At 41.2% G+C, this 26,156-nt stretch overlaps 1 protein-coding gene across 2 annotated transcripts in view; it reads left to right on the forward strand.

Annotated features, from left to right (window-relative positions):
* FHIT (fragile histidine triad diadenosine triphosphatase) overlaps positions 1–26,156 on the forward strand; it is a gene marked incomplete at both ends in the record, with an annotated part of 788,392 nt that overhangs the window by 618,270 nt on the left and 143,966 nt on the right. Inside the window, one exon of one of the 2 annotated variants that reach the window (XM_079713100.1) lies at positions 16,804–16,872. The exons of the other annotated variant lie outside the window; for it this stretch is intronic. Coding sequence (XP_079569226.1) covers positions 16,804–16,872 — 69 coding nt within the window. The remainder of the gene's footprint in view (positions 1–16,803; positions 16,873–26,156) is intronic. 2 annotated transcript variants of the gene reach the window in all.

Below are 26,156 nucleotides of genomic sequence, written 5' to 3' on the forward strand. Positions count from 1 at the left end.
AATGGCAGAAGGCAGTGGAACAAAAGGGTGACTATGTTGTTCAATAAAGTTCTTGTTGAAATTGAAAAACGTGTCTTTTATTTTTCCTTAAAAACTGAAGGCACTTTTTGGCCAACCCAATACACAAAAGTACACACCATCCCATTTATTTCTGCTATTTCTATAAAGAATTAATTGTATCTCCTGGTTTCAAGTCCAGTAGAGATTCAGGGTCAAGAGATCCATTCCTTCAATCTCTTGAATGTCGAGCAGGAAAGCTTCCTTTTTCCTCCTCCTTCTCCTATTCCACTTAATTGGTCCATTCTGTACATATATACTGAGTGTCTTCCGTGCGCTAAGCATCATTCCAGGTGCTGAGGTCACCACTATAAATATGTCAAAAAAATTTTTAAAGTAAACAAATAGAGATTGTAATTACAGGTGGGGAAAGGGAATTGTGTTATGGAGATGGTGTTATGGTGGAGGTCCTTTTATATTAAGGGATGGGGAGAGTCCTCACTAGGGAGGTGTCTTACTTCAGGCTACTACAGCAGGACACCACAGTCTGGGTTCATTAAACAACAACACTTTCCACAGTTCTGGAGGCTTGGAAGTCTACAATAAAGGCATCTGCAGAGCCGGTATCTGGTGAGGCCCTGCTTCCTGGTTTGCAGATGGCTCCCTTCTTCTATCCTCACATGGCGGGGAGCAGAGAGAGGGAAGCAAACTCACTTGTGTCTTTTATAAGATCCCTAATCCTATTCACGAGGGCTCCACTCTCATGACCTAATTACCTCTCAAAGACTGCATTTCCTAATACCCATAGCATTGGGGGTTAGGATTTCAGCATATGAATTTTAGGGGCACACACACATTCAGTTTATAGCAGGAGGTAATGCTTGAGCAGAGACGTAAATGGTAATAACTAGAAGAGCTGCTCAAATTGGTTGTGCATTTCCTTATGGTGACAGGAGCCGTGCTGAGGGCTCTTCGTGCGTTATCTCGTTTCATCCTCTCTGCAGTCATTCGAAGAAGGTCCATTATTATCTGCATTTTTATACCTGTGGAACCCAAGCCTCACAGGTGTAAAACTGTTTCCCAGGGTCACTCAAGAAATGACAGTTGGAATGGGAATGTCATCTTTGGTCATATGACCTTAGAACTTGGCAGACTTAACCATCAAGCTCCACTGCCTGAAGCTTTGTATCCCTAAGGGAGAGGCCCCCAGGTCTCTGCTTTCAGTCTCCTTCCCCAGTGGGTTGAAAGCAAAGGTTTTCACGCTGTGCCGTGCGGAAGCCCCAGGGCTTCTGGGAGCTGGGATATGTGTGCAGGGGTCTTGCATTGGCTTGTGGGAGAATGGTTCTACTTCTGTTTCTTTTATACATTAGGATTCAACTGAATAAATTTTTAAAGAATAGATTGAACTCCTTAGAAGAGAGTTGGAAGGTGACTTGTTCCACGAGTATTTATTTAAAAATTTAATTTAAAAATGAAAGTTTTTGGTGGTCAGGTAGCAGTAGTAGAGGTGAGGGCGGCAGCAGCAGAGGCGGCAACAGCAATGGTGGCTGCAAACACTGACACTGATGCTAAGCTCCAAGCACGAGTCTAAGCGCTTTGTGATACTAACCCATTCAGTCCTCACGTGGGGTAGGTTCATCTTACAAAAGAGGATTCTGAAACTCTGAGATGGGTGACTGCCACAGCTGGTAATAAGCAGGATCAGGCAATGAGCTCAGCTGCAGAATCTGTACATCATTTTCCTGTGACACAGGGTTGGGGACCTGCAGCTTCTCTGTCACGGGGCTTAAAGTGAACGCTATGCTTGCTCTGAAATCTAGATTTGGTGGCTGCGTGTCTGTAGCGAGCACTTTACAACTTGCCCTGGGTGTGGGACTTGTCATTCATTCAGCGTTACCTGTGATGCTCTCTGTCTAGACTTTTTGCTGGTGTAGGTATAATGTTTCTTGGGAGCAGAATATGATTCCCAGCTTTCATACCCATGAGCCCGGCATGGCCTGCTTGTGTAACTCATTTTAAAAGATGAATTGTTAGTTAATCACATTCATGAATTAAGCCAGTGCTGGCAGTAATCAGGGCCAGGCAGTGTCCTAAACCAACACGAAGAACCATTCGTTTCTTTCCCTGCAACAACACACAGTCAGCCATTGGATGATCCTCTTGACCAAAAATTAATTCCGAATGTTAAGAGGCATAGGAAAGTCATCATAAACTGTTCATCCGACCTTGCCTCCTGCACAGCCAGTCCTGACCGGTGCAGTGAGGGAACATTCATGCTAAATGTTCCTAAGAAGGTCTCCACCACTGTAAATCCTGGGTCTGGGGCCAGATTCCTGGCAAATTTAAGATGTCATTAGAATTCTGGCAAATTGAAGATGTCATTAGAATTCTACTGCAGTTCCTTCTGTAAAGGAGGGTTCAGGCTAAATGCATGATGCAGTGCGTCTTCCATGAATGGTGAACCATGGAGACCGAAATGAGAAGTGTTCCATTCTGGATTAAAGAATTAAAGGAGTTTAATCAACAGAAGTCCCAGGCCTCAGTCAGTGAAATCATCCAGAAAAAGAAACGTTATCGATTTCTCACATTATCTAATTTCTGGGCACTGTCTATGGAATCACTCTGTCTCATTGAATGATGAAGTATACTATGAGAAAAATGAGGGATGGGTCCAGGACTTTCCCCACTGCCTATTTCCTTTTTTATTATTATTGCCTTAGTAGTATTCATTGTGCCTCAAAGCCACCGGGCAGGGTCCCACAAATCTCCCTGGCCCCCTGTGTGGGAGCCAGGCTAAGATATGCAGCCCGCTGGATGCTCCCAGCATCATCACTCTAGACCCAAACTGAGATATGATTTAGGAGGTCCCTATAACCAGGGATTTTTGGCCTAATCGGAGTCATTTATCCTGTCTTGAGCTATCAAATCAGTGCTCGTGGGTTGCAGGGAGTTGGATGAGGGTGCTTTTTCTCATATGTTTTACAGTGACTACTTTGAAAAGAATCTCATTTGTGAAGTTAATGCTCTCTGTAGCATATCTGGGTAGAACCCTTTCAAGAAGTAGCAGCTCCGCTTAGCAGCTCTGTAGGCTGAGATTTACTCCATCCTAAAAGAGGATGTTTCTAAAGCACGACTCCAAAATAAATACCTGCTCTCTTGAGTTAGGAGGAAAATGTAATGCTCTAAAAGATAGTTCTGCCTAATTCTTTCTAATTCAGGAACATTAGAAGACAAGAAAGCATATGGATTGAGAGAAAAGCAGGATGTGAAAAAAAAAAAAACCAAGGAGAAGTATGATGAAATTTGGATCACGCTAAATTCTATTTATGCTGAATGTTTTATTTTGTTGAAGTCTTATGTGAAAATAGCCATATTGAAATGGTGGGAATCTTGTGTTCAGCTCGTGTGAAGGAAGGGTAATGTTTGTTGGAAAGATTCTGCAGTAACAGTGAAAGTAAGGAGCATATAGCAAAGGAGCTCATAGCAAATCATAAAATGTTAGGAACAGGTCCTCTTAGGAACTCTTAGCTGCTTGCTGTAGTTCCTGCTTCAAATAACCACACAGTCTCACAATGTTGCATGCAGGTCCAGAGATATTTATTCATACTAAAGAAATGCAGCTCTGTGTAAATGCGTGTCCCCTGAGAAAGTTTAAATAAATTGTCCTGACCCACCACTAAAGCAGGCTGACATGTCCTGAAGTGACAGGTGTCACTTTAACGCATTTCATCACCTCTCAGCAGAGGCTGAGTATCTGGATCTTATCACACTGCAAAGGATCTTTGTTTCTTGGTTTCCCCTGGCATCTTTTTTTTCCCTCTAGTTAAACAATCCAGTCTGAGCTGTTGGACAAAGAGAAAATAAATAAATACATTGTTAAGATTTAGTGATTTTTTTTTAAAGCACCTGCTTTTTGGAACACCATTTGCAAAAAATCATTTGAATTTTTAACTGTTTGAAATGATAATGCCATAAAAGTATATTAAGTAATTTTCCTAAATAATAACTTGCACTGATAGCAGTATGTGACACCATCGACTTGAAGCTCAACCTAGGATCTTGTCTGGATTCAGTTACTTCAGGGTGACCATTTGATACTCAATTCATGTGTCTGTTTAACCACGTTCAGAAATGTCCAGTCTGTGGTATCCTGACCTTCCTGGTCCCTTTCCTAGCACTAGAAAGGGAATTAGCACAAGCTTGCCCTTTATGGCTGAACTTTCTGGGTTTCTCATTACTTTTATTTAAACCAGATATTAAAGGCAAGAACTATACTAGAGACGCACTTGGCTAGTGAGATAATTAGGAAACACCGTCTCCATAATTACCGTATCACTGTCTCTGGAGGGACATGAAAGCTTGTCCTGTCCCTTTAACAGGACAAGTTGCTAATCCCCTTAACATTTTTTACCCCTTTAGACTGGTAATATTTCACAAAATTTTTGCTTTGTAAAATATTCCTAAAGGGAGGCTTAAGCAATAATGCACAGATTATGGAAATGATGCTCATTAAGTAGAGGGCGAGATTCTGGAAAGCCACAGAGCTGCTTCAAAACATGTAACCTCCATTAGAGGCTTCATTTGAATGTTAATTCATGGAGCAGTAAATGTTTATTATTTTAGGTTTTATTGAAACATAAATTAAAGAACTGTAATTATGTGTATGGCAAACAGTAAAGCAATGTACATTTGTCACGAAATGAGTAAGACAAGGAAAAATGCTACCACTGCTTCATTTGCATCCAAATCCTTTATTGTATACCCAACAGAAAGACACCCAGAGGGAATAACTCTGCAGATTAATGTTCTGATATGGTGTGTAAATAAAAAATATATATGCTGGATATTCTTCCTAGTGAAGAATGGATCCTGGAATTAATTTGTGAAGGTCAGAAGCTATCCAAAGAAAGGGTGGGTTTCTTCTTCTCTCCTGAGAGAGAATTACAGTGACTCTTATTAAAGTTAATGCTGAACAAAGAATCCCTCCCCTTGGCAGTTGGCTGGATACTGATCATTTTCAGGATAAGCTGTTTGCTCCAGACACTCAAGCATATATGAGAAGTTTTTAAAAAGGACATACGTGAAGCTAGAAAGATAAGACCTTCAAACTTACATTTTGATAAACCTATACTTTTCAGTGGGGAAGAAAGGCATGTGCCATGCAGTCAGAATGGCTCCAGCTAGACCACATTCTTGCATGTGCAGGAACTTCTAAGCAGAGGGAAAAGACAAGAGTGGTGAAGAAGATCTATGTGTATGAGGTTACTTTTTTCTTTTTGTTCCTTTTTTTAAGCAAGCTAACAAAGTAAGATCACAGCCATCTCCCCACCCACCCATCTATCCATCCATTCATTTGTCCATCCATCTATTCATCTACATATCCATCCTTCCAACAATTACACAATGTGTTCTCTAAGCTAGGAATCTGGGAGGAGGGGGAAAGAAATAATCAGGAAGAAAATATGGTAAGGACTAAGCTAGAGTTCCAGAGTAATGAAAGAGAGAGAACTGTAATTCTTGATATTTTGTGATAAAAGCAGTCATTGAGATACATACAAAGAATCAGAGGAGCCCTGGAGAGTCTGAAGGCCACACAGAAGAGGTGACATCTGAACTGGCTCTTAAAACCTGAGAGGAAGACGGAGAGAAGGAGGGAAAGGAACTTCACAGGGAGGGAATTCCTTTTAAATTTTTTCTACCAAGAATATATAAACACAACAGCTACAATGGTAGCTCATAAAATACAAGGGTGACAAATCCTGAAACATTCTTGTATCTCTTGAAAGTTGTTTTACTGGAAGTAGCACTAAGGCGCTTTCCCTGCAAGGCAGCAAACATAACCAGTTTCACAAAGAACCTCTGACCTCCTGTTTGTGTGGCTCGACAGGAAGACTCTACCCTGGAAGGGTCTGCCTGGGCTTCCACTTGCCTTGTTGCAGGAGCATAACCTGATGTTGTAGGAATGACCATATTTGAGGATTATCATGGTTTTGCAGATCTAGCTTGAGTTGGTCAGCTTTTTTAAGGGCAGTGATTACAAATTCTACTGTCTTCTTGCTGAACAGTTTTAAGAACTTGAAGCTGTTATGGTCACTTTGAAAATCAATCATGAGCTAAAAGATGATAATATAGAATATAGAATATTTTACAAGATCTCTCTCAAATTTGTGAGACATCTGTTCTCTCATGGGACTCTCTTGCACAAGGGCTCAGTATCCTGAGGGTGAGTAGTATGTGGGCAGAGGGATGATACCTCCTGCTGGGCTGTGTTTCACTACACCCCAGGTGCCAGTAGGAAGTGTCGCACCTGGGCTTTGACGTTGAGAAAACCTTCTCACTCCGCCTCCCAAGGCCTCCATTTCTTTCTCTCTCCATCTTTCAAGTGGAGAGAAAACCAGTATTCTAACACATAAAATTATTGTGTGGATTATATGAAACAAGTAGATAAAGCTCTTAGACCAATGCTGGCATATTCCAAATGTTCAGTAGATTTTATTATCACTATTGTTACACAATAGTAGTTTTGAAAATATTTTTGACAACCCGCTTCTGCTATAAACCAGAAGGCTCGGTTCTGCAGCAAGCCTTGCTAAATAGATTCCACTCCAGACCATCACCCCCGCCAAAGCTCATGTTTTCTTTCTGGCTGGATTCTTCCTCACTTGGTTTGGGGAGGCCTCACCTTCTGCTGCAAAGTTTAGGGTCAGTGTGAAAACACTACCAGCTACTAAGTTCCAAAATAAATGTCACTGGAAGTGCTTCTGCTCAAGGGCCTTGAGGACACCTTGACGTGTTTGACTCAGGAATAAAATTAGTCGTCTGTCAAAAAGCACAGGCACACAGTGATGGTTTCTGGCCCTTGTGTTAGCAAGTCCCTTCCTGTAGCATATTGCAGCTGGTGTGCCTTTCATGAAACAGAGGAAACACAATTTTCCAGGTGCCGCAATTTTCCCAGTCAAACTGAGAAACTTTAAAAAAAGGTAAAAGATAAAGAACCAATTCAGTTTCAAAAAAATCTCCGACTTTGTTGAGACCCTGTGGAGTTTCGTGGCTTAACGGTTGTGTTTTTAAGCCGTACATCACTGGTGGTGTTCCAGTTGTGAGTTGTAATAATATATCATGAGAGGGATGGTGCTCCAATGATGTATGAGTGCAGTACATCGTCTGAGCATCACAGCTTTCATGATGTATGGCTCCAAACCACAATGAGAGTTTAAAGGAGCTTTTAGTGACCAAGCAGCTTTAAATTTCAAATTTTTAAAAAATTAAGGTCTTTTCAAGTCAAATGCAAGCTGATGGAATCTGATGCTGTATAGAGTGTCACTGAACTCTGAAAGCCTGGGTATGTGTCTTTTCCTTTGGGCTTTAAGCTCACAAGGTGGAAATAATTGGCAGGCTCTTCTTCAATTCCCCCTCCACAAGAGAAGCCCAGAGAACTGAACAAACATGAGCTAGTGTCAGTGCATCTATTTTGCCAATCAGTTTCCCGCATCTTCCACACTGCACACATGAGTAGCTCATCTTCACTGCAAAGTACTGGATCACGAGATGCTGTAATAGGTAGTGGGTAAACCCAGGAGAGATTTGTTTTCTTTGTTTTAAGGTGTTCTCCCACTAAAATTTAGAACAAGAAGAACAGATAAAAAGTGGATTAACTTCCTTACCCATTGCTCACAAATTCAAAACAGGACATACGGGAAGAAAACTCACCTTTTCTATCATTTGTCTTGGTAAAGTAAAGGAAGCACTGATTGCAAATGAGAAGAAAAATAAAAGATGAATAGCACGTAGGCCACTCACCCTGAGAAGGAAATGGGAGCTATTGTCATATTTCCATCACCTCTCCTGTTTTAACGATACGTTTATAAGACGGCGATGTTGCTTATGAGAATGTACCCACTTCGTTTAAAAACCACTCGCTTTGGGGGCAAGGAAGTCACTACCAATAAGAAAGCAGGTGCTGGGAGAACTGCTCCTCCTCTTTTTTTTTTTTTTTAACCCGACTACAGTAAACAGAACAAAATGTGAAATCTCCGTACTGTTTTTGTAGTAGACTCAAATGAGAACATCAAGAGACAATTACACTTCAGTGGCTTCTTCCATTTTCCTTTAGTGAGTGAATTAAAGGGAAGAATGGTGGTAGAGTTACTGCCATGTGGAGAGAAACATCTGGGCATGAGGCATTAACACAGTCTCCCTTCCCATTACCTTGCCTCTAGTTTTTCACTTCTTTGGCTTCCTCCAGTAGATTGTAACTCTCAAATTGCTGTAGATTTTTGGTGTCTACCTCCTACCTCTCCCTGATTTCCAAAGGGCAGAACATCCTCTTTTCATCAAATAGTACCATTTACTGTCTCAAAAAGAAGTCCCAGGCTTCTTTTGTACTAGAGGCTTAAGTATATAATCTAGGTAATGTAAGTGTTCAGAACAGACCTCCCCAAGATGTGCGCTTTGGCACGTGGATTCTGTTGAGCTAAAGGCAATGGAGACCCTCTGGGCTCAAGAGAAACTACTTCCCCTCCCTTAACTACCTAGAAGAATTTCAATTGGGGATTTTTCCCAGAAAAAGAGTTATTACCAAAGATAATTTTTATCTAAATTTCCCCGTCTAGATGGCAGGACAGACATCTAATTACCAAACTTTGCTCTTCTTCTCATCATCCTGTGAATGACCCTGCTGTCCTTGGAAGCCCCAGTCCGCTATCCCATTCCTTAGCTCAGGACAGCACATGTACCTCATTTTAGTTTTCTGTCTCTGTACCTCTCATATATATTCGGTTCCCGTATGTACAATACTAAATTTGATTTTCTCCTGTTAATCTGTCTTATGTCAGTTTAATTCTTAGAGCAGCCAGAAGAACCTAGAAGGGTAGAGGAAAGTTTTCTTCCTCCCTGACAGTAACAAAGATGTGGAAATAAATGCATCACCCACTACTCTGAGGCTGTCATTTGAACAATAGGAGTGATGCAGTCCTAGCATCTAAAGAGATGGGGGCTATTTCATCTGTTATTTGAAGAATCCCCCAAATTTAGTCCACTTCTTTTCTATAGAGAAAACACGGACACACCATTCAGTCATTTCTTTCTCATAAGGTAAAAAAACTTTACTTACACATTTATAGTACTTTCACACCATTCATCTACCCATTTTTAAGTCATTATCAATGATAACATTTGCTACCATTTACGTGAGAGCACTGTGTGCCACTAACTGTGCATAAGGCTCTATATGCATTATCACATTCTCACCAAAACACTGAGACATAGGAAATGTTACTGTGTCCATTGCAGCAGATGAGGAAATGGAGGCTTACAGAGAGTAAGTAAGTTGTCCAAGGTCACCAAACTGGTCAAAGGGGCAGATCTGGGATTCTAAGCCAGGTTGAGGGGATGTCAAATCCCAATTTAGTTAGGCTTATCATCCTTCCCAATTAAATAACTAATACTTGGGTGAGTGTATGCCCTGGTTTATTTGAAACAGTCTGGGTTTAGATGTATACGTATCTTCGTCGACTTACATCCCAGTGACATCCCAGTAAACCCATCGTAAGTTGAAAATATCATTAAGGTGAAAATACATTTAATATACGTAACCTATAGAACATCATAGCTTAGCAGCCTGCCTTAAACATGCTGGGAACACTTACATTCACCTACAGTTGGGAAAAATCATCTAACCCAAAGCCTATTTTATACTAAAGTGTTGAATAGCTCATGGACCTTATTGAATACTATACTGAAAGTGAAAAACAGAATGGTTGTCTAGGTACAGATGGTTGTTAGTGTACTTGTTGTTTACCCTTGTGATTCAGTGGCTGACCGGGGGCTGTGGTAGCTGCCACTGCCCAGCATCATGAGAGAGTATGGACCCACATATAGCTGTGAGCCTGGGAAAAGATCAAAATTCAATATTCAAAGTATGGTTTCTACTTACTACATTTGCACCATTGTAAAGTTAGAAAATTTTAAGTAGAACCATCGTAAGTCGGGGCCCATCTATAGTTATAAACAGGCCAGTGTAGTGATGAACAATGCCTCCTTTCACTCCCCCAATTCCCCTTTGGACAATAAATTATATGGCCCCTCACTAGAAATATGTTTCATGCTGGGAAATCTGATTTCTGCTGGTTTTAAGTATTCTTATCTGCCTCTAAGGGGGGAAAACAAAGAGGGGAGAGAGGGAGGGAGAGAGGGAGGGAGGGAGGGAGGGAGGCAGACTCTCATGAAGTTGTTTTGAAGGGATGGCCTTCTAACTCCATTCCTCTGCTTATTGGCCATTTACACATCTTCTTTGGAGAAATGCCTATTCAACCCTTGCCCATTTTCTTAGTTGGGTTTTTTGTCTTTTTATTACTGAGTTGTAGTAGTTCTTTATATGTCTTAGATACAAGTCCCTTATCAGATGGATGATTTGCAAAATAATTTTTCTCCCATTCCATGGGTTACCTTTTCACTTTCTTGACTGTATCCTTTGAAGCACAAAGTTTAAATTTTGGCAATGTTCACCTTCTTCCACTTTTAAGGACCCTTGTGATTACATTGGGTGCAGGTGGATAATTCAGGGTCATTCATACTCTCCCTGTTTTAAGGTCAGCTGGTAACAATGCTAATCCTTCTGCAACTGTAATTTTTCGTTGCCATACAACCTAACATATTCACCAGCCCTGGGATTAGGATATGGACATACTGGAGGGTCCACTGTCTGCCTCCCAAAGCAGTGTTTTTGTTTTCCTTCAGAATCAGACTTGCCTTCTGTGATTACTCATTAATCTGAAGGAGAGGAATTCATACTGGGCAACTGATGGAGGTTGCTGGACCCTAGTTATGGAGCAGGGTAGCTCTCTATCTCTAGTCTTCCCTGCCCTTTCCCCGCCATGATTTTATCCCTTATAGACAGAATATGTTCCGACAAGGATAAAACACATCAGTGTGACTATACAGAACATCCTCAGGTGAGTATGGGGTAAAGTAGATGTGTTCAAAAGGATGGAAGGAGACACACAGATCGTGCAAAAGAGGCGGGACCTATAAAAATGTTAAGGTATTAACACTGAGAGAGACCCTACGTTTGGAGAAAAAGATAACGGAAAGGGCTTTAGAAGCTAAAATTTACTCAAGCAGATGAGCCAGGAAAGGGTGGATCTACTGCTTGGTGCAAACTACATACAATTAATAAATTAGGGGGGAAAAAAGACTTGACATTGAACAACTTGGTTAATCTACATTTATATCTGGCATGACTTTGAACTAGGAAGACGTAAGGTGGAAATGGGACTTAGGAGATAACATCCTTGCTTTAAGTGAATTGAGATCTCTGGGCAAAGGCAGGTTCCATCCCCTGAGGGATGCAAGTCCGAAAGAACTTGCAGATGTGATCAAAGACATTACTGAGAAATCATAGAGCTGGCAGAGGCATCAAGAGGCCATGGCAAAGAGGTGTCCTTATATTTGGAATCCGGAGAGGCAGGGTGGCCTCCTGAGAGATGGTGTCACTTGGTGGTGAAGAGCAAATGCTCCAGTGTCTGATGGCAGACTCAGGTTCAGATTTCACCTCCTGGTCACTGCCTTCAGGAGCTTGGCCACGTTGTTTAACCTCTTTGGTCTATTTTGTCTCTTGGAAATGGTGATGCATGTATTAACAACTTCTAGGCAGCATTGTAAGGGTTAATTGAAATAATGATGTAAATCAACCCAGGGACTGGTATGTAGTGATCTTTCATTAAATATTAACAACAATTACTACTACTAAGGGTAATAATAATAATTGTAGAAACTAGTAGACTCAGGAAACTTAAACCCGTATTTCCTCACAAGTGATTTTCTCCCTCCTCTGCAACTACTGCCATGGATTTTTTTGTGAAACTCCTTTTCCTTGGAAAAGTTATCTGTGCTTATTTATCTCCTTTTCTTCACCTTCTACTCTCTCTTAAATCCTCTTCAGAAAAAAAAAAATCCGCTTCAGTTTTTTTTTTAAGTATCAGTTTTATGGAAACATAATTCACATACCATAAAATTCACTCTCTTTGAAGTATACAGTTTCATGTTGTTCTAGTATATTCACAAAGTTGTGCAACCATCATGACTATCTAATTTTAGAATAAATTCATCATCCCCAAAAGAAACGTCATGTCCATTAGCAGTCACTCCCCATTCCCCCTGGCAACTGCTAATTTACTTTCTATCTCTATAAATTTGCCTATACTGGGCATTTCATATAAACAGAATGATATATCTGGCCTTTTGTGTCTGGCTTCGTTCACTTAGCATAACTCACTTAGCATAATTCTTTCACTTAGCAGTACTTCATTCCTTTTTATGGCCAAATCATATTCCATTGTCTGGCTATACCACATTTTTTTTATACATTCACTACTTGATGGGCATATGGGTTGTTTTCCCTGTTTGGCTATTATGCATAATACTGCTATAAATATTCATATACAAGTTTTTGTGTGGACCTGTTTTCAGATCTTTTGGGTACATACTTAGGAGTAGAATCCTGAATCATATGGTAACTCTATGTTTAACTTTTTGAGGAAGTGCCGAACTATTTTCCAAAACAGTGACATCATTTTACATTTTCACCAGCAGCCTGTGAATGCTCTAATTCTCCACATGCTCATCCACACTTGTTTTTCTTTTTTTAATATTGCCATTCTATTGACTGCTAAGTGACATCTCAATGTGGTCTTTATTTTCATTTTACTAATGATTGATGATGTTGAGCATCTTGTCATGTGCTTTTTAGTTAAGTTTTATTCTCCCAGTTTCCTGGAAACTAACTCAAGCTTTCAACAGTGCTGACTGTTGATGATGCACTCCTTGAAATTCCTTCTTCCATCAGTGTGAGAACTTACCCTCTCTTGATTTGCCTCCTTCTTTGCTGTATCCTTAATCTGAGTCCTACTTCTTCTCTTCCCAAAATTCAAATGTTGAAGTGTCCCAGTTCTGAATTTTTAGCTCTGCCCACTAGGTTTTTTTGCAGGACACTTATATCTACCTGAAACTAAATTGTATATTTATTTTCTTGCTTATTTTCTGTATCACCCTTTGCATTGTAGCTCTATGGAGGCAGGGACTTTGTTTTATTCATTACTATATCCCTGGTTTCTAGACTAGAACTTGGTTCTAAATATTTTTGCATGAATAATTATAAATGTTAGAAAAATGTAAACAGATGTTATATGAATAAAGAGTGGAGATCTCCATAATTAAATAAGTTTCTGGATTGCTAATTAAACAAATTTAACCATGTGTCTTTTGAGTGGGTCTTCTCTGACACTATGCTAGTGAGCATGGTGGAATTTTAGTTGACCATGAAAACTTTTTTGGTATGCAGTGCATCATGGATTTTTAAAAATACTCTTCCCGGGCTTCCCTGGTGGCGCAGTGGTTGAGAGTCCGCCTGCCGATGCAGGGGACGCAGGTTTGTGCCCCGGTCCGGGAAGATCCCACATGCCGCGGAGCGGCTAGGCCCGTGAGCCATGGCTGCTCAGCCTGCGCGTCCGGAGCCTGTGCTCCGCAACGGGAGAGGCCACGACAGTGAGAGGCCCGCGTACCGCAAAAAAAAAATACTCTTCCCACTCAAGCAGCTATACTGTAAAATTTAATCAGAGGTTTTGTTAGCACTTAAAAAAGTCAATTGTGATCACCAAAGTTCAATATGAAGAACGAATTATGTCGAATTATCTCCGTATGTGCTCTTCATGGGGGTTTTATCAGAATGCCATTCTATTGGAAGGCTGTGGCAATGGTATTCCTTCACAACAGCGAGGTTTTGAGCAGGCTTTATGGTGATTTCCCTTTTCTGAGAAGTTGAATGGTTTGTCAGGATCTTGTGATCAGTCTGTCACTTAAGAATTTAAGTCAAAGCTATCAGGCTGTGTTGAGAGCTATGCCCTTGGGGAAAATCACCTATACAGTGAGCTGTTTGCTGTCATCGGTGTCACAGTGAATTTAAAGTGGCTACCAATGATCAAGGGTGGCAGTTCCAGGACTGGGTGGTAACAGAGCCAATAGAAATAGCCCTGAACACTAACCCAGGAGAGCAAGGCAAAGAAAAAGAGGTGTGGGGCTTCCCTGGTGGCGCAGTGGTTGGGAGTCCGCCTGCCGATGCAGGGGACGCGGGTTCGTGCCCCGGTCCGGGAGGATCCCACGTGCCGCGGAGCGGCTGGGCCCGTGAGCCGTGGCCGCTGGGCCTGCGCGTCCGGAGCCTGTGCTCCGCGACGGGAGAGGCCGCAGCGGTGAGAGGCCCGCGTACCGCAAAAAAAAAAAAAAAAAAAAAAAAAAAAAAAAAAAAAAAAAAAAAAAAAAAAAAAAGAAAAAGAGGTGTGGGATGGGCGTGGACCCCGGAGGTTTCCCTAATGTAAGTTCACAGCCACCTGTATGTCATTAGTGGACAAGAGCAGACATATTCATAAGGACAAGGCACAGAGGGTGACCAGAGAGCAGGAAGTCGAGGAAGCGTTCAGTAATAGGTCTCCCATAATGTAAAACAGTGAGTGACCTTGGTGCTTACATTAGCACATTTTCAGGAGAGGAGGTCAGGAACCAGATGGATCCTGTGAACCATGGTTGTGGTTGTCTAAGTACGGCCCTGGACCAGCAACATTGGTATCACTGGGAGTTTGTAAGAAATGCAAATTCTAGGGGCCTGGCGATGTGTGTTTCACTAAGCCCCGGGTGCATGCTCAGATTTGAGAACCACTAGTCAAAGCAACAGAAATAAGCTTTAGCAACAGAGTAATTTTAACCATGTCCCATTCAAGGAGCTTCTTAAGTATCTTCCCTGCTGGTATGGGAACCAACCCCTGAATGGGATCTCTATCTGCTGATTAAAAAATAAATAAATAAACATAAATAAAAAGTAAGAGTAATACTGCTGCAGTTGTATGTATTAAGTATTAAGTATGTACTAAGCAGCATGCTAGGGACATGGTGAGCAGATTTGATCCTCTTAACAACTCTGTGAGGTCGAAACGGTTGCAACCCCCCTTATAGATGAGGATACTGAGATATAGGCCTTATGAGGCAAGACCAAAGAGCTAGTAAGTGGTAGGTCCAGGATTTGCATTAGGCAATTTGGCTGCAGAACACTGGTCTGGAATACCTGATTATTGAAAGGTCCAAGGGAGATGGTGGGTGGGTGGGTGGGTGGGTGGATGGATGGATGGATGGATAGATATAAGGAAGAAAGGAAGGAAAGGAGGGAGGGAGGAAGGGAAGAAAGAAGGAGGAAAGGAGGAAAAGAGGGAAGAAGGGGGAAAGGGTAGCTGCAGGTTTGGGAAGTAAAGATTGAGTACGCCTTCTTTTAAGGGTGGGCTATTTCCATGTGCTGTGGCAGTTTTGCCGTCTTGCTATTAAGTCAACTAGCACACGTGCATCAATCACTTTCAGCCTGGGCTTATCCTGCACTGCTTCCTTCTAAGACTTTGTTTCCATGGGTAGTTTGTGATGTATTTTTCCCTGTTTTTTTTTCCCTGTCTCCTGCTGCTCACATAGTCTTTGTGACTTAGGCATGCACTTGTCCCAGTTGCTGAGGAATCCATGACTGGCTTCATCATTAACTGGAGAATATTCTGGGAAAAACATGTGGCTCTGGGGACCATGTGCTCAGGGGCTGATGTGAAGCTCCTCTCTGCTTTATTCACCTTGGACCGCCTTGTTCCCTGCCTCTGCTTTAATAGCATATCATTTTCCCCTCCTCATGCAGCAAAGCCACAGGGACACTTAATCTTACATTCTCCGGAGGTCCTTTGGAGGCTTGGAGCCTGATCACTGTAATCAAGAAGGGGGTGGGTGTGGTCAGAGACTAGGTTTGATTCTTTGTCTGCCTGTCCACATTTAGGCTTTTCCTTTTCACATTCCTCCCCCTGGTTTGTGAACATAGCTCAAGGGCAGGAGTGAGGTTTAACTTCGGCTGAGGTACAATAGAGGCTCTTTGGAAAGAAAACTTTTAAATGGCAGTTTAGCCTTGAAGGATATTGAATTAGATATGCTGTGTGCCTTGACTCATGATCTCTGCATAATAGCATTGCTGTGTATATTACCTGGGCGCTTTAGTAGACTAGAGAAATGGACTGTTTAAAAGATTGACTTCACAGAATCAGTGTTACGTGCTGACAAAGAACGTGGCGGTAAGAGCCAGATGGGCTGGCTTCCTGTGCTGACTCTGCCACTTCCTCTGGGGCTTTGACCTCTCTGAGCGTAGATTTCCTCATCCTTAAAATGGAGATCATAGTAGAACTTGCCTCAGGGGATTATTCAGATCATTAAATGAGATAAAAGCTTTCTTATCAGAGTAACTCGACACTTAATAAGTGAGAACCGTTGATGTTACTATTATATGGTGATGATTTGAAGCCCCTGTTCTGTAACTTGCTCCATATGCTCCTTTCTGCTCTCGCTGCTCTGCTTCTGTACTTATGCAGTTCTCTGTTAGCCAATCCTTATTTCTTGTCAGTTTCAGAGTCCCTATGGTCACCTTTTAAGACACGCTGTCATTTCAAAGCACTGGCTAAATACAACCAAGACTGACAACTATGAATAATTCCACAGAGCCCCCTAAAACACTAGCATTTCACTCACACTCTCATGTATGCCACCACATTGTCCTCTCTTGTTTTGAGCCTCTATTCTCTGCAGATTTCACATATAGTCACTGAAGGTGATCATCATCTTCCTCTGAAAAATAATCCAGCAGGAGCCAACGTGGAGTCATTGGACTTCATGGGAGCATCACTCTCAAGTCTAGAAATATATGGGGAGATACTCACATTTTATTCTTTCTTCCTTGTACTTTTTCAGCATGTTCACATCCACGTTCTCCCAAGGAAGGCTGGAGACTTCCGCAGGAATGACAGCATCTATGATGAGGTAGGTCTGCTCTCTCTGATCTTATTGTTTGATCATCGGGGCTGGAAATGTGATGAAATCAACCTAATGAACCAGGAACCCTGGATATATGGTCTTAAATGGGATTCTACCCAATCAGACTTGGGAAGTGGCAGTAGAGGCCAAGGAGCCAAGAATGGCCATTGCAGAAACTGAAGACAAATGAATTATAATGATTTTCTTTTTCAAATGTAATCTGGCAGAAACCAAGTGTCCTTGTGATTTCTGTCCTGTCATTTACCAAGGCACTAAACATTTTCATGGAGATACAGCCCAGAGGTTCCGTAGGAGATCATCTAGAGTGCCACCAATGGAAATCAAGCAGATTGATATATGATTTTTTCTTTTTTTAGCTGAATACTACATTTAATTTTTTTTACGACTTTATTGGAGTATAATTGCTTCACAATGGTGTATTAGTTTCTGCCTGATAACAAAGTGAATCAGTTATACATATACATCTGTTCCCATATCCCTTCCCTCTTGCATCACCCTCCCTCCCACCCACATTTAACTTTAAAACCACTTTGGAACTCAGCTTGTCTCTCCTAACAGCATTTATTCAGAGTGGAACTTTGAGTTATGGTCAGCAGAAACTAGGTTGGTTGGAATGATGAGTGTAACCCCTGTGTCATAAGCATTTAGCAGTTAACTTATTACTTCCATTCAAAGATATAAGTGTGAAACCACTATAAAGATGAGCAGGAAGAGCCAGGTGATCTGATCCTAGGACCTCATCCACATGAGAGCCTTCAGATGTCTGTCTGTGCTATGCGGAGCGTAGACCCTATAATGGATATGCTGGTGTAAAATATCAGAAGATAATTTCAGTTTAAATATTTCTTTCAGCAAGGAGAGGGCACCTATGTTCCCCACGTGTAAGAGCTGATCTGATGGTAGTGGGGCTCTGAAGTGCTTGGTTGGAAAGGTGAAAACACTGGTTTCTTAGGCTGAACTGTCCTCTTGAAATCTTGTTTATATTCCAAATGTGCTTGTGACAGAAGCTGCAGGGCTACATTTCAGCCCAGTTTGAGACATGATGTCCAAGGCTGAGGTTGGTGTGTGGCCTTTCTCTCCTCCACACTCTTTTGCTCTCTTGTGTACACTCTCCCAGTGTCTCCAGCCTCACAGGTGAAGCAACACATGTCCCTGTCTCCTAGCCATTAGGAGAAGCTTCTCAGGAGAAGTAATTGCTAAAAAAGTTTTCTTTTTCCCCATTAATTGCTAAGTCGTAAGTACCCACTAAGGGAGATTGTGGTACGAGACTTGAAGATGTTGAACTTCGGAGACAGGCAGAATTAGGTTCAAATCCCAGTGCCACCTACTGGGATTGTGTGATGTTGGACAAGTCACTTAAACCCTGTGTTTTAATCCCCTTTTCTTTAAAATGTAGATAATATATAATACATACACTTCAAAAGGTGGTTGCATGTAATATATGACATACTGTACATGAAAAGCTTATTACAGGGATTGGTACATACTTTATTTATTAAAGTATGTACCAATCTGGTACATGCTGGTAAAGTATGTACCAGCATTTATTAATAATTAACTGTTTCTGTTCTTATTACCATTATTAGTTTTGTTTTTAAAAAACCAGCAACGGTGAGTAAATGGAAAACCTGGATTTGAAGCCAGGTCATTGGATGCCCCCATCCAGTGCTCTTTTCAAGGGTCAGATTTCCAATTTTCCCTCTGTCTTAAACTGCTCACTCTGAGATTCATCTTACTCTTTGTGCAAAAATACGTCTCCAGTTGGAGCGCATAATAAGATAACGCCTAGAAAGCAGCACGAGAAACATGAGGCATTGCACAGGCGTTACTGGTATAAGATGTAATGGACATTAGACTGAGTGACCTTAATCAGAAATGATGGAGTGATGAGGGGTGGCATTCTTTATACTGATGAGAGTACTCACCCCAGATTATGCATCTCTCCATGAAATACGACAAACACACTGCCTGGGAGGGTGGGCAGTGGGAACAGGGACAGCAGGAGACTGAGCTCCGTAAAATGGAATTGTATTCCTACTGCTGCAGAAATAGAAAATGATGCCTGGAGAAGCTCTAGATTATAAATTGCCTAGGAATGCTGTATTCTCCCTGGGCACTGTTTTAAGGGGGATGGTGACAAATCAGAAAAGGTTCACAGAAAGGTGATTAGGATGACAGAGCCTGGAAACAGTTACCTTGGGGAGTCATTGAAGGTGAGGATGTGTTGTCTGAAGAAGGGAAGGCTTGTAGAGGGGAGGCTGTGACAGGGTCACTCTTTCTAAGTATCTGTAGGGCTGGCAGGTAGAAAAGATATTAAAGCTGTTCTATGTGTCTCCAGAGAGCAGATCTGGAACTGTTAGGCATCAAGGAGTCAGGTATCAGTTCCACATAACAACAGGTCAAATTGATGGAAACTTCTGAATACTTAGAGTGCCTTGTGATGGAGGGGGCTTCCCATCCCTGGACCCATGCAAGCACAGAATGAATGACCATGATGCTTCAAGAGGACTTCTCCATCCAGTTCTTGGATGGGCCACATGGCTCTGTGATTCCTGTCTTTACATATCTGACCATTTGATGGTTACCTCCATTTTTAGGTTACAAAAGTTCTGTAACAAATAGTGTAGGGTTTTTGTTGCTGTTGTTGTTAGTGTTACAGCATTCGGGTTACTGCCTCATCAAATATATTCTTTCCTGTTCAGTTCATGGAAATATAAGATATAACTCTTCCTTGACTTATCTGAGATCACTCTAATGAGTTTTCTCATTCCCAGCCTCCTTCCTGCCTTTCCCCCAGCTCGGCGTTGCCTATTGATGTTCCGTGGGCTTTGTTTGCCTCCTCGTATGTGTTTTATTTTGCTTGTGAAGAATTTTTTAATGGCATGCTTTATTTTGCCTGCAACATATTTTTTTAATGAGTCTGGATGCTATTAGGCATGTCACTCATTCTCGAGGTCACTACCACTCCCTGGCTCTTACCTGGCTTGGCTCACTTGTTTATGATACCAGCCTGGCCTTTGAAGGCACTTGAGTTTGAGATCCTTGCCTGTTTCATGGGTTACTCCTCTTCTCTCTACCACTCACATATTACTAGTCCCCAGTATCCTCCGTCCAGTCTGTATGCCACTCACCTGTAACATCCATCTCACCTCCTTGCTTCCTCATTTACAATGCTGTGGTCCTGGGTGAGTTCTTTGACCTCAGTAGTGGGTCTGCCCACCTCCCCAGCTCCTCTCAGCCTCATTCTTTCTCACCACCTGCTTTTGTCAAATTCTCGTTCCCACCTCAGGGACTTCGCACATGTTGTTTTCTTTGACTGTAACTTCTTCCATCTTCTCTTTCCCTTCATGTGGCTTCATATCTTCTTCCAAATCTCAGTCCAAATATTACCTCCTCAAAGAGTCCTTTTTACTGATCCCCCCCACCTCATCTAAGACAGCTAATCCCCTATCCCCTCCAGGGTAAGGCTATCGTATTTCCATGTGTATTTCCGTCATAACATTTACCACACTTGAAATAACTTCTTAGTATATTATTCAGTGCCTGCATCCCCAACTACACTGTAAAGCCATGAGAACAGGGACCTAATCTGGTATAGAACAGGTAAATAAATAATTGTTAAGTGATTGAATACCTGAAAGAACAGGGTGTTGAAATAGAGGAACTTGAAATTCCCTACTAGTCCTTACATAATTTAAAAGGAGAGAACATCTTGCTTTTCAGAAGGTCAATTTCTTAACTCATAGCTACACTGGGTGAGATTCTGACATGGTGATGTCAGCCATCTAAGGTTAATTTAATGGAGCATTGATGGAATAAAGTCTGTTGGTCAGAAATCAGTGTACAGATGGCTGCAAATTGTGGCACATCAGAAGGGCTTGGTGAAGTAATTATAAACATTGTCTGACTGCTGAGCAAGTCTGGTAGGCATATGTCAAAGCTGATAAGAAAATTGCCTCCCCTGAAACCCAGACTTGCATGTCTGTAACAAATACAGATGTGGGATTGGCTGAAAACAGGCACAAAAGTCTCCCTTCCTTTCTTTCCAACTTTGATTATCACTTCTGAGTTCATCTTCATCTGCTCTTCCTCCAGTTCTCTGTCCTGAATGTGTCTTTATGCATTTTGTTGGATAACTTATCTTCCTCATTTCAGAGGATTAGTCTCTCTTCTCTCCCTCAAAACCTAGTTCAAACTCCATCCTTTCCAAGGCAGAAACTCTTGTAACGCCCTTTATGGTTCTCCATGCAGATCTTATTTATATGGTGCTCCTAAACCCTTTCTATATCTATGTTATTTAAATTGCCATGAATTACATGAGGCCTTGTCTGAACTCAGTGGACCCTTCATTATCTTGACAAGTTGATGAAGATTATGAGAATAACAGAAATGGGTCCTTAGATAAGAGAGCATGTACAGCTAATGTGGGGGATGGAAACACCCCTTGCCTAATGTCGTGGTATATCATCTCATTAATGCTGTAAGGCTTACCCTAGCTGTGTCCCAAGTAAGCAACTCTCATAACTGTATTGGACAATTCATTAAATGTTTATGGGTGACATTGAATGGTGGTGACTGTGCACTATATATAAAACCCATTATGGACGAAGGAAGTGACTATTATTAAGGCCAGTGGGACTAGCAATCAGCAACTGGAAAAACTCAACCATGAATTTCATAGACAGAGCAACTGTGGGTTCAAGCATATCATGGGAAACAATTGCTTGGCTAAATACAATGCATGAACAAAATCAGTTCGCTAAAATGCAGGTCATTTGGCCCTGAGGGCTGGAGAAAACGATTATATTGCTGATAATATTTATGGTTGAACTTGGATCTCTTTCACACACCATTTGACAATGGGCTCAAAGTCCATGGGTCCCCAGTTGACTCTCCAAAAGGGAAGGAATGTTTCACTGAGACAGTTAATTAGCTGTTTTTCCTCTGGGTTCAATGATGTCCTCATACTGAAGGATGAGTTTTACAGTGTTTGAGAATTTCGGATTGTAAACTTTGTTACCTCTTGTTAAGAATAAAGTTAAAGATGCCTTTGGTTCTTCTTCAACTCGTGAGAACTTTTAACTCAAAGAAGCTGGATGTGATATAACCAACAAATAAATATATAGTGTGATAATTTAAGGATCTGTGACCTCAAATTCTCTCTGAGTGGATCTCCGAGTGCTCTTTTGATACCTATTTTAATGATAAAGGAACTTGGTAGACATCTGATTTACCCTTACTTACGTCAGATTATTACTCAGTTAAATATCTATGTCCTTTGGAAAAGGGAAACATAAAATTAGCAGAGTAGCATTTATCTGGTTAAAAGATATTCCCACCCATTTTTCCTAGTAGAGATAAGAATTCAGGGATGATGTAATTCAGATTAGTCATATTTGATGGCATCTACACATGTGGAATGTTGAGGAGCATGGAAAGCTATTATGGTGGTGATGGTGGGCTGGGGGCCTCCAGAGAACATCATGAAGTCAGTGGACACTTAAGAGGAAATAAAGAATAAAAGAAGAGTAGCTGATGATGAGAGGACAGGTATCTACAGAATGGGCCTCAAGGCAAAGGATGCCACCTCTATGGTTTTTCCTGGAGTCAGCTTCCAGAGAACTGACACCCTGGGTGAAGTCATTATAAACATTGTCTGACTCCTGGGTGTTTTCCCACAGCTGCTCTTCTCTCTCATCTGAATATGCTTGACTACATATTCGTGGGAAATAAGCAAGAACAAATGAACTACATATCAGTCTATCCATGGTACCAAGTAAAACCACTCCATCAAACTGTTCTATGTGGTCCTCCCTCATTATTTTCTAAATAAGGCATTGTTGTGTGCCCTCATCAGTGAATTGTCTCACCAAACAGACATATTCCAGCAGAAATCTATAAGATGCTTGCTAGTTAAGGTGGACAATACCTGCTCTAAGAAATCCTTGTTGCTGGGGTATCTTTCTGTCTTTCTGCCTGTTTCTCACAATTCTGTTCTCAGACACTGTTAATTGTGTCAAACCTCAGTTAATATCCAGACTTGAAGACAGTGCCATTTGTGTATTTTTTAAAGTCTTGGTTAGGTTTATAATCACGGTTCTTGGCATAGCTATCAATGGAGAGTCACTTAAGAAGAGTGTCCAAATGTTTTGATTTGCTTCAGAGAATGTACATAGAGCCCTGGAAACAGAGCCTGGCGTTTGGAGTCCCAGCTTGGGTGCCCACAATGTGGGTGTTCTTTTGTCACCATCAGGTTACATCTATCTATGATCAATGTCCCCAGTCCGTACTTTGCACGTTGTGTTCTAAAGCAGCACTGCCCAATAGAAATAGAATGTGAGTTACACACGTAATTAGAAATGTTTTAGTAGCCACGTTAAAACGAGTGAAAAGAAAGAGGTGAAATTAACTTTAATGATATAATTTTTAACCTAGTATAACCCAAATATTATCATTTCAACACATAACTAATATAAGCCATTATTAGTGAGATATTTATGTCCTCTTTTTGTATAAGTTCTTGAAGTCCAGTGTGTATTTTACTTTTCCAGCAAATCTCAACTCAGACTAGCTACATATGGTTAGTGTCTACCAAATTGGGTGGTGCGGTTCCAGAATTTATTCAATCCAATTAGTTTCATTAGTTTTCATAAAGTGTAATTTGATGTAAAACCTCTCAATTTTTTTACCCTGGCCCTCCAAATCCAAAGGACAATAATTTATTTTTCCTGGTCCTGAAAATCATAGCATAGGAATTACGTCATTAAACAATTACGTCAGGTTTCATCATCCCTGATCAAGACTTTGTTGAAGTTTTAAAGATGAAATGACCTCAAAGATGACCAGATAGGTCCCTCTACACAGAGTTTACCTTTTTATTTTTTTAATCTTTTTGCTACTAATTTCACCAGAGATGCTCCTAAAATAATCCATGAATTTTGGAGGACAGATAAGCAACCATGTTAAATGTTTCTGAAGATTATAACTTTTCTGTGGGTGGCCCAATCACGCCTTGCTCAGGTGGCTGAACTTTCTTGTTCCACTTTTGAAAAGAAACACATTAAATGTCCTTTTGACTCAGTATCGTCTAAGGGTTGAGTTTGGGGCTCTGACTCCAGACTTGGTGTCCGTTCTCAGCTCTGTGTTTTTGTACAAGTTGCTGAACTTTTTCTGTATCTCAATTCCCTCATCTGTAAAATGGGGATTGTGATGGGGCTGCTGTGATAATTAAGTGTTATTACATGTAAAGCCCTAAAACAATTCCTGGTGGACAGTTCATGCTCAGTAAATACTAGCTCTTATCATTTGTGTAATTATTACCGTTATCATCATCATCATCATCATCCTGAGGGTGTGTCAGAAGCATTCTAAGGAGTTGGTGGGAGTGGGTGAGTCTGACTGGCCAGAGACCACCTTCTCTGGAGACTCAGGAGATTTTCCAACTCCAAAGAACACATTAAGGGGAGATCATACGGGTTCAGTGTCATCGCTTGTGACTGTTATCATGCATGCCTGTGAGTGAGAAGCCTTCACAGACATAGCAGCTCAATAATTTGTGAGCACATTAAACTTTTAAGCTGCCCCAAGTATGCAACCCACACTATCCAGACATTCAAACACAATGAGGAAATCTCTTCCAGGAAGAAGAAATTCTGACTTAGGATCTTATTCTAAGTCTTTCAAATTGCTTTAGCTTAATGGCAAGCAGTTCTTTTTAGAGATTTTTATGACCTCCTGATTTAGAGGAGCAAGTTGAGAGATGCCTGATTTTCTTTCTAATAAAAAAGAAATCTAGAAAAGGCTCCTATACCTGTATAGCTCTAAATTCTATGCATTGGGTCAATACAGTAATTTATTACAAGTTCTTTTTTTTTTTTTTTTTTTTTTTTTTTTTGCGGTACGTGGGCCTCTCACCGTTGTGGCCTCTCCCGTTGCAGAGCACAGGCTCCAGACGCGCAGGCTCAGCTGCCATGCCTCACGGGCCTAGCTGCTCCGCGGCACGTGGGATCTTCCCGGACCGGGGCATGAACCCGTGTCCTCTGCATCGGCAGGTGGACTCTCAACCACTGCGCCACCAGGGAAGCCCCTATTACAAGTTCTTTAATGTTGAATTTGCTATTGAAATCTCAATGTCTTTCATGTTTTCCATATTTAAATGGGGGAGAAAATCTAATAGCATTAGGCTAACAGTAACAGACAACAGATTAACAATAATAAACAATTCTAGTTCTTAATCTTTGTTCCTAGGGAGAGGACTAATGAAAAATAGAATAAACTCATTACTGTTATTTAAGGAGAGTCCACAATGGGCTGGACTCTGTGCTGGGTGCTATGCATACATTACTTTATTCTTCATAAACCTTACTGGATAAGTATCATTAAGACCATTATCTTGAAGCTAAACCTCACAGAGGGTAAGTGTTTGCCTAACCTTTTAAGCAGCTTGTGGCAAAGCTTGTTTATACTAAAGTCCGTTTGACTACAAAGCCTTTGGTCTGAGGAAAATATTATCTTCCCTTTTATGGAAAACTCAAGGATAATGAGATAAGTGATTTTCTTAGAGACTCTGCCTTCCAGTGCTAAATTTTGACAGTTTGCAGAGCTCTGTTCAACCTTAGAGACATTTACACACACACACACACGCACACACCCCTCACATCCTAGATTTCCACTAACCCTGGACACACTACTGCTAATCAAGTATGTAAGACTTAAAATGTAGGAAATTGGCATCTTCCAGAGTTAGATGTTTTCTCTGCTTTTAGGATCTAACCCCTCAGCCCCCAGGTGGGTACTTTATTATAACTCCTTTTTACAGTTTTGTGTTTTTTTTGTTTTGTTTTGTCTTTTAAATACAAGGAAGTCATCAACACACTCTAGCCAAGCTTCTACAACTCCCAAGGTCATCCTTTCTGAGCTGGTTTTGTGCTCTGGAACCGTTTAAATACTTTTGCATGCCTTGTAGTGTATTCATGTCATGATAGCACACTGAAATATTTAAAAGGAAATTGCTGCCTTTTTTTCCCCCCTCAAAAAGAAACAGTCCTTGCTTACAACTCTCAGTGGACCATAAATATCTTCTCGGCCAGCTGCACCAGTACCTGTTGGAAATCCTTCTTACATTAGCAGTAACTAAGGAACTCATAGACTGTTCCCTTTGCACTGCAGTGAAGCCTTGTTCCAGCATCTTCTTTTTCCTTTGAAAGAATTTTGGTTCTTAGAAAACTCTTCAGTTATTGAAGAGGAATTTGCACATTTGGGTCAAATCC

Source organism: Hyperoodon ampullatus, assembly GCF_949752795.1.
Source record: "Hyperoodon ampullatus genome assembly, chromosome: 10".
NCBI classification, from domain to species: domain Eukaryota; kingdom Metazoa; phylum Chordata; class Mammalia; order Artiodactyla; family Ziphiidae; genus Hyperoodon; species Hyperoodon ampullatus.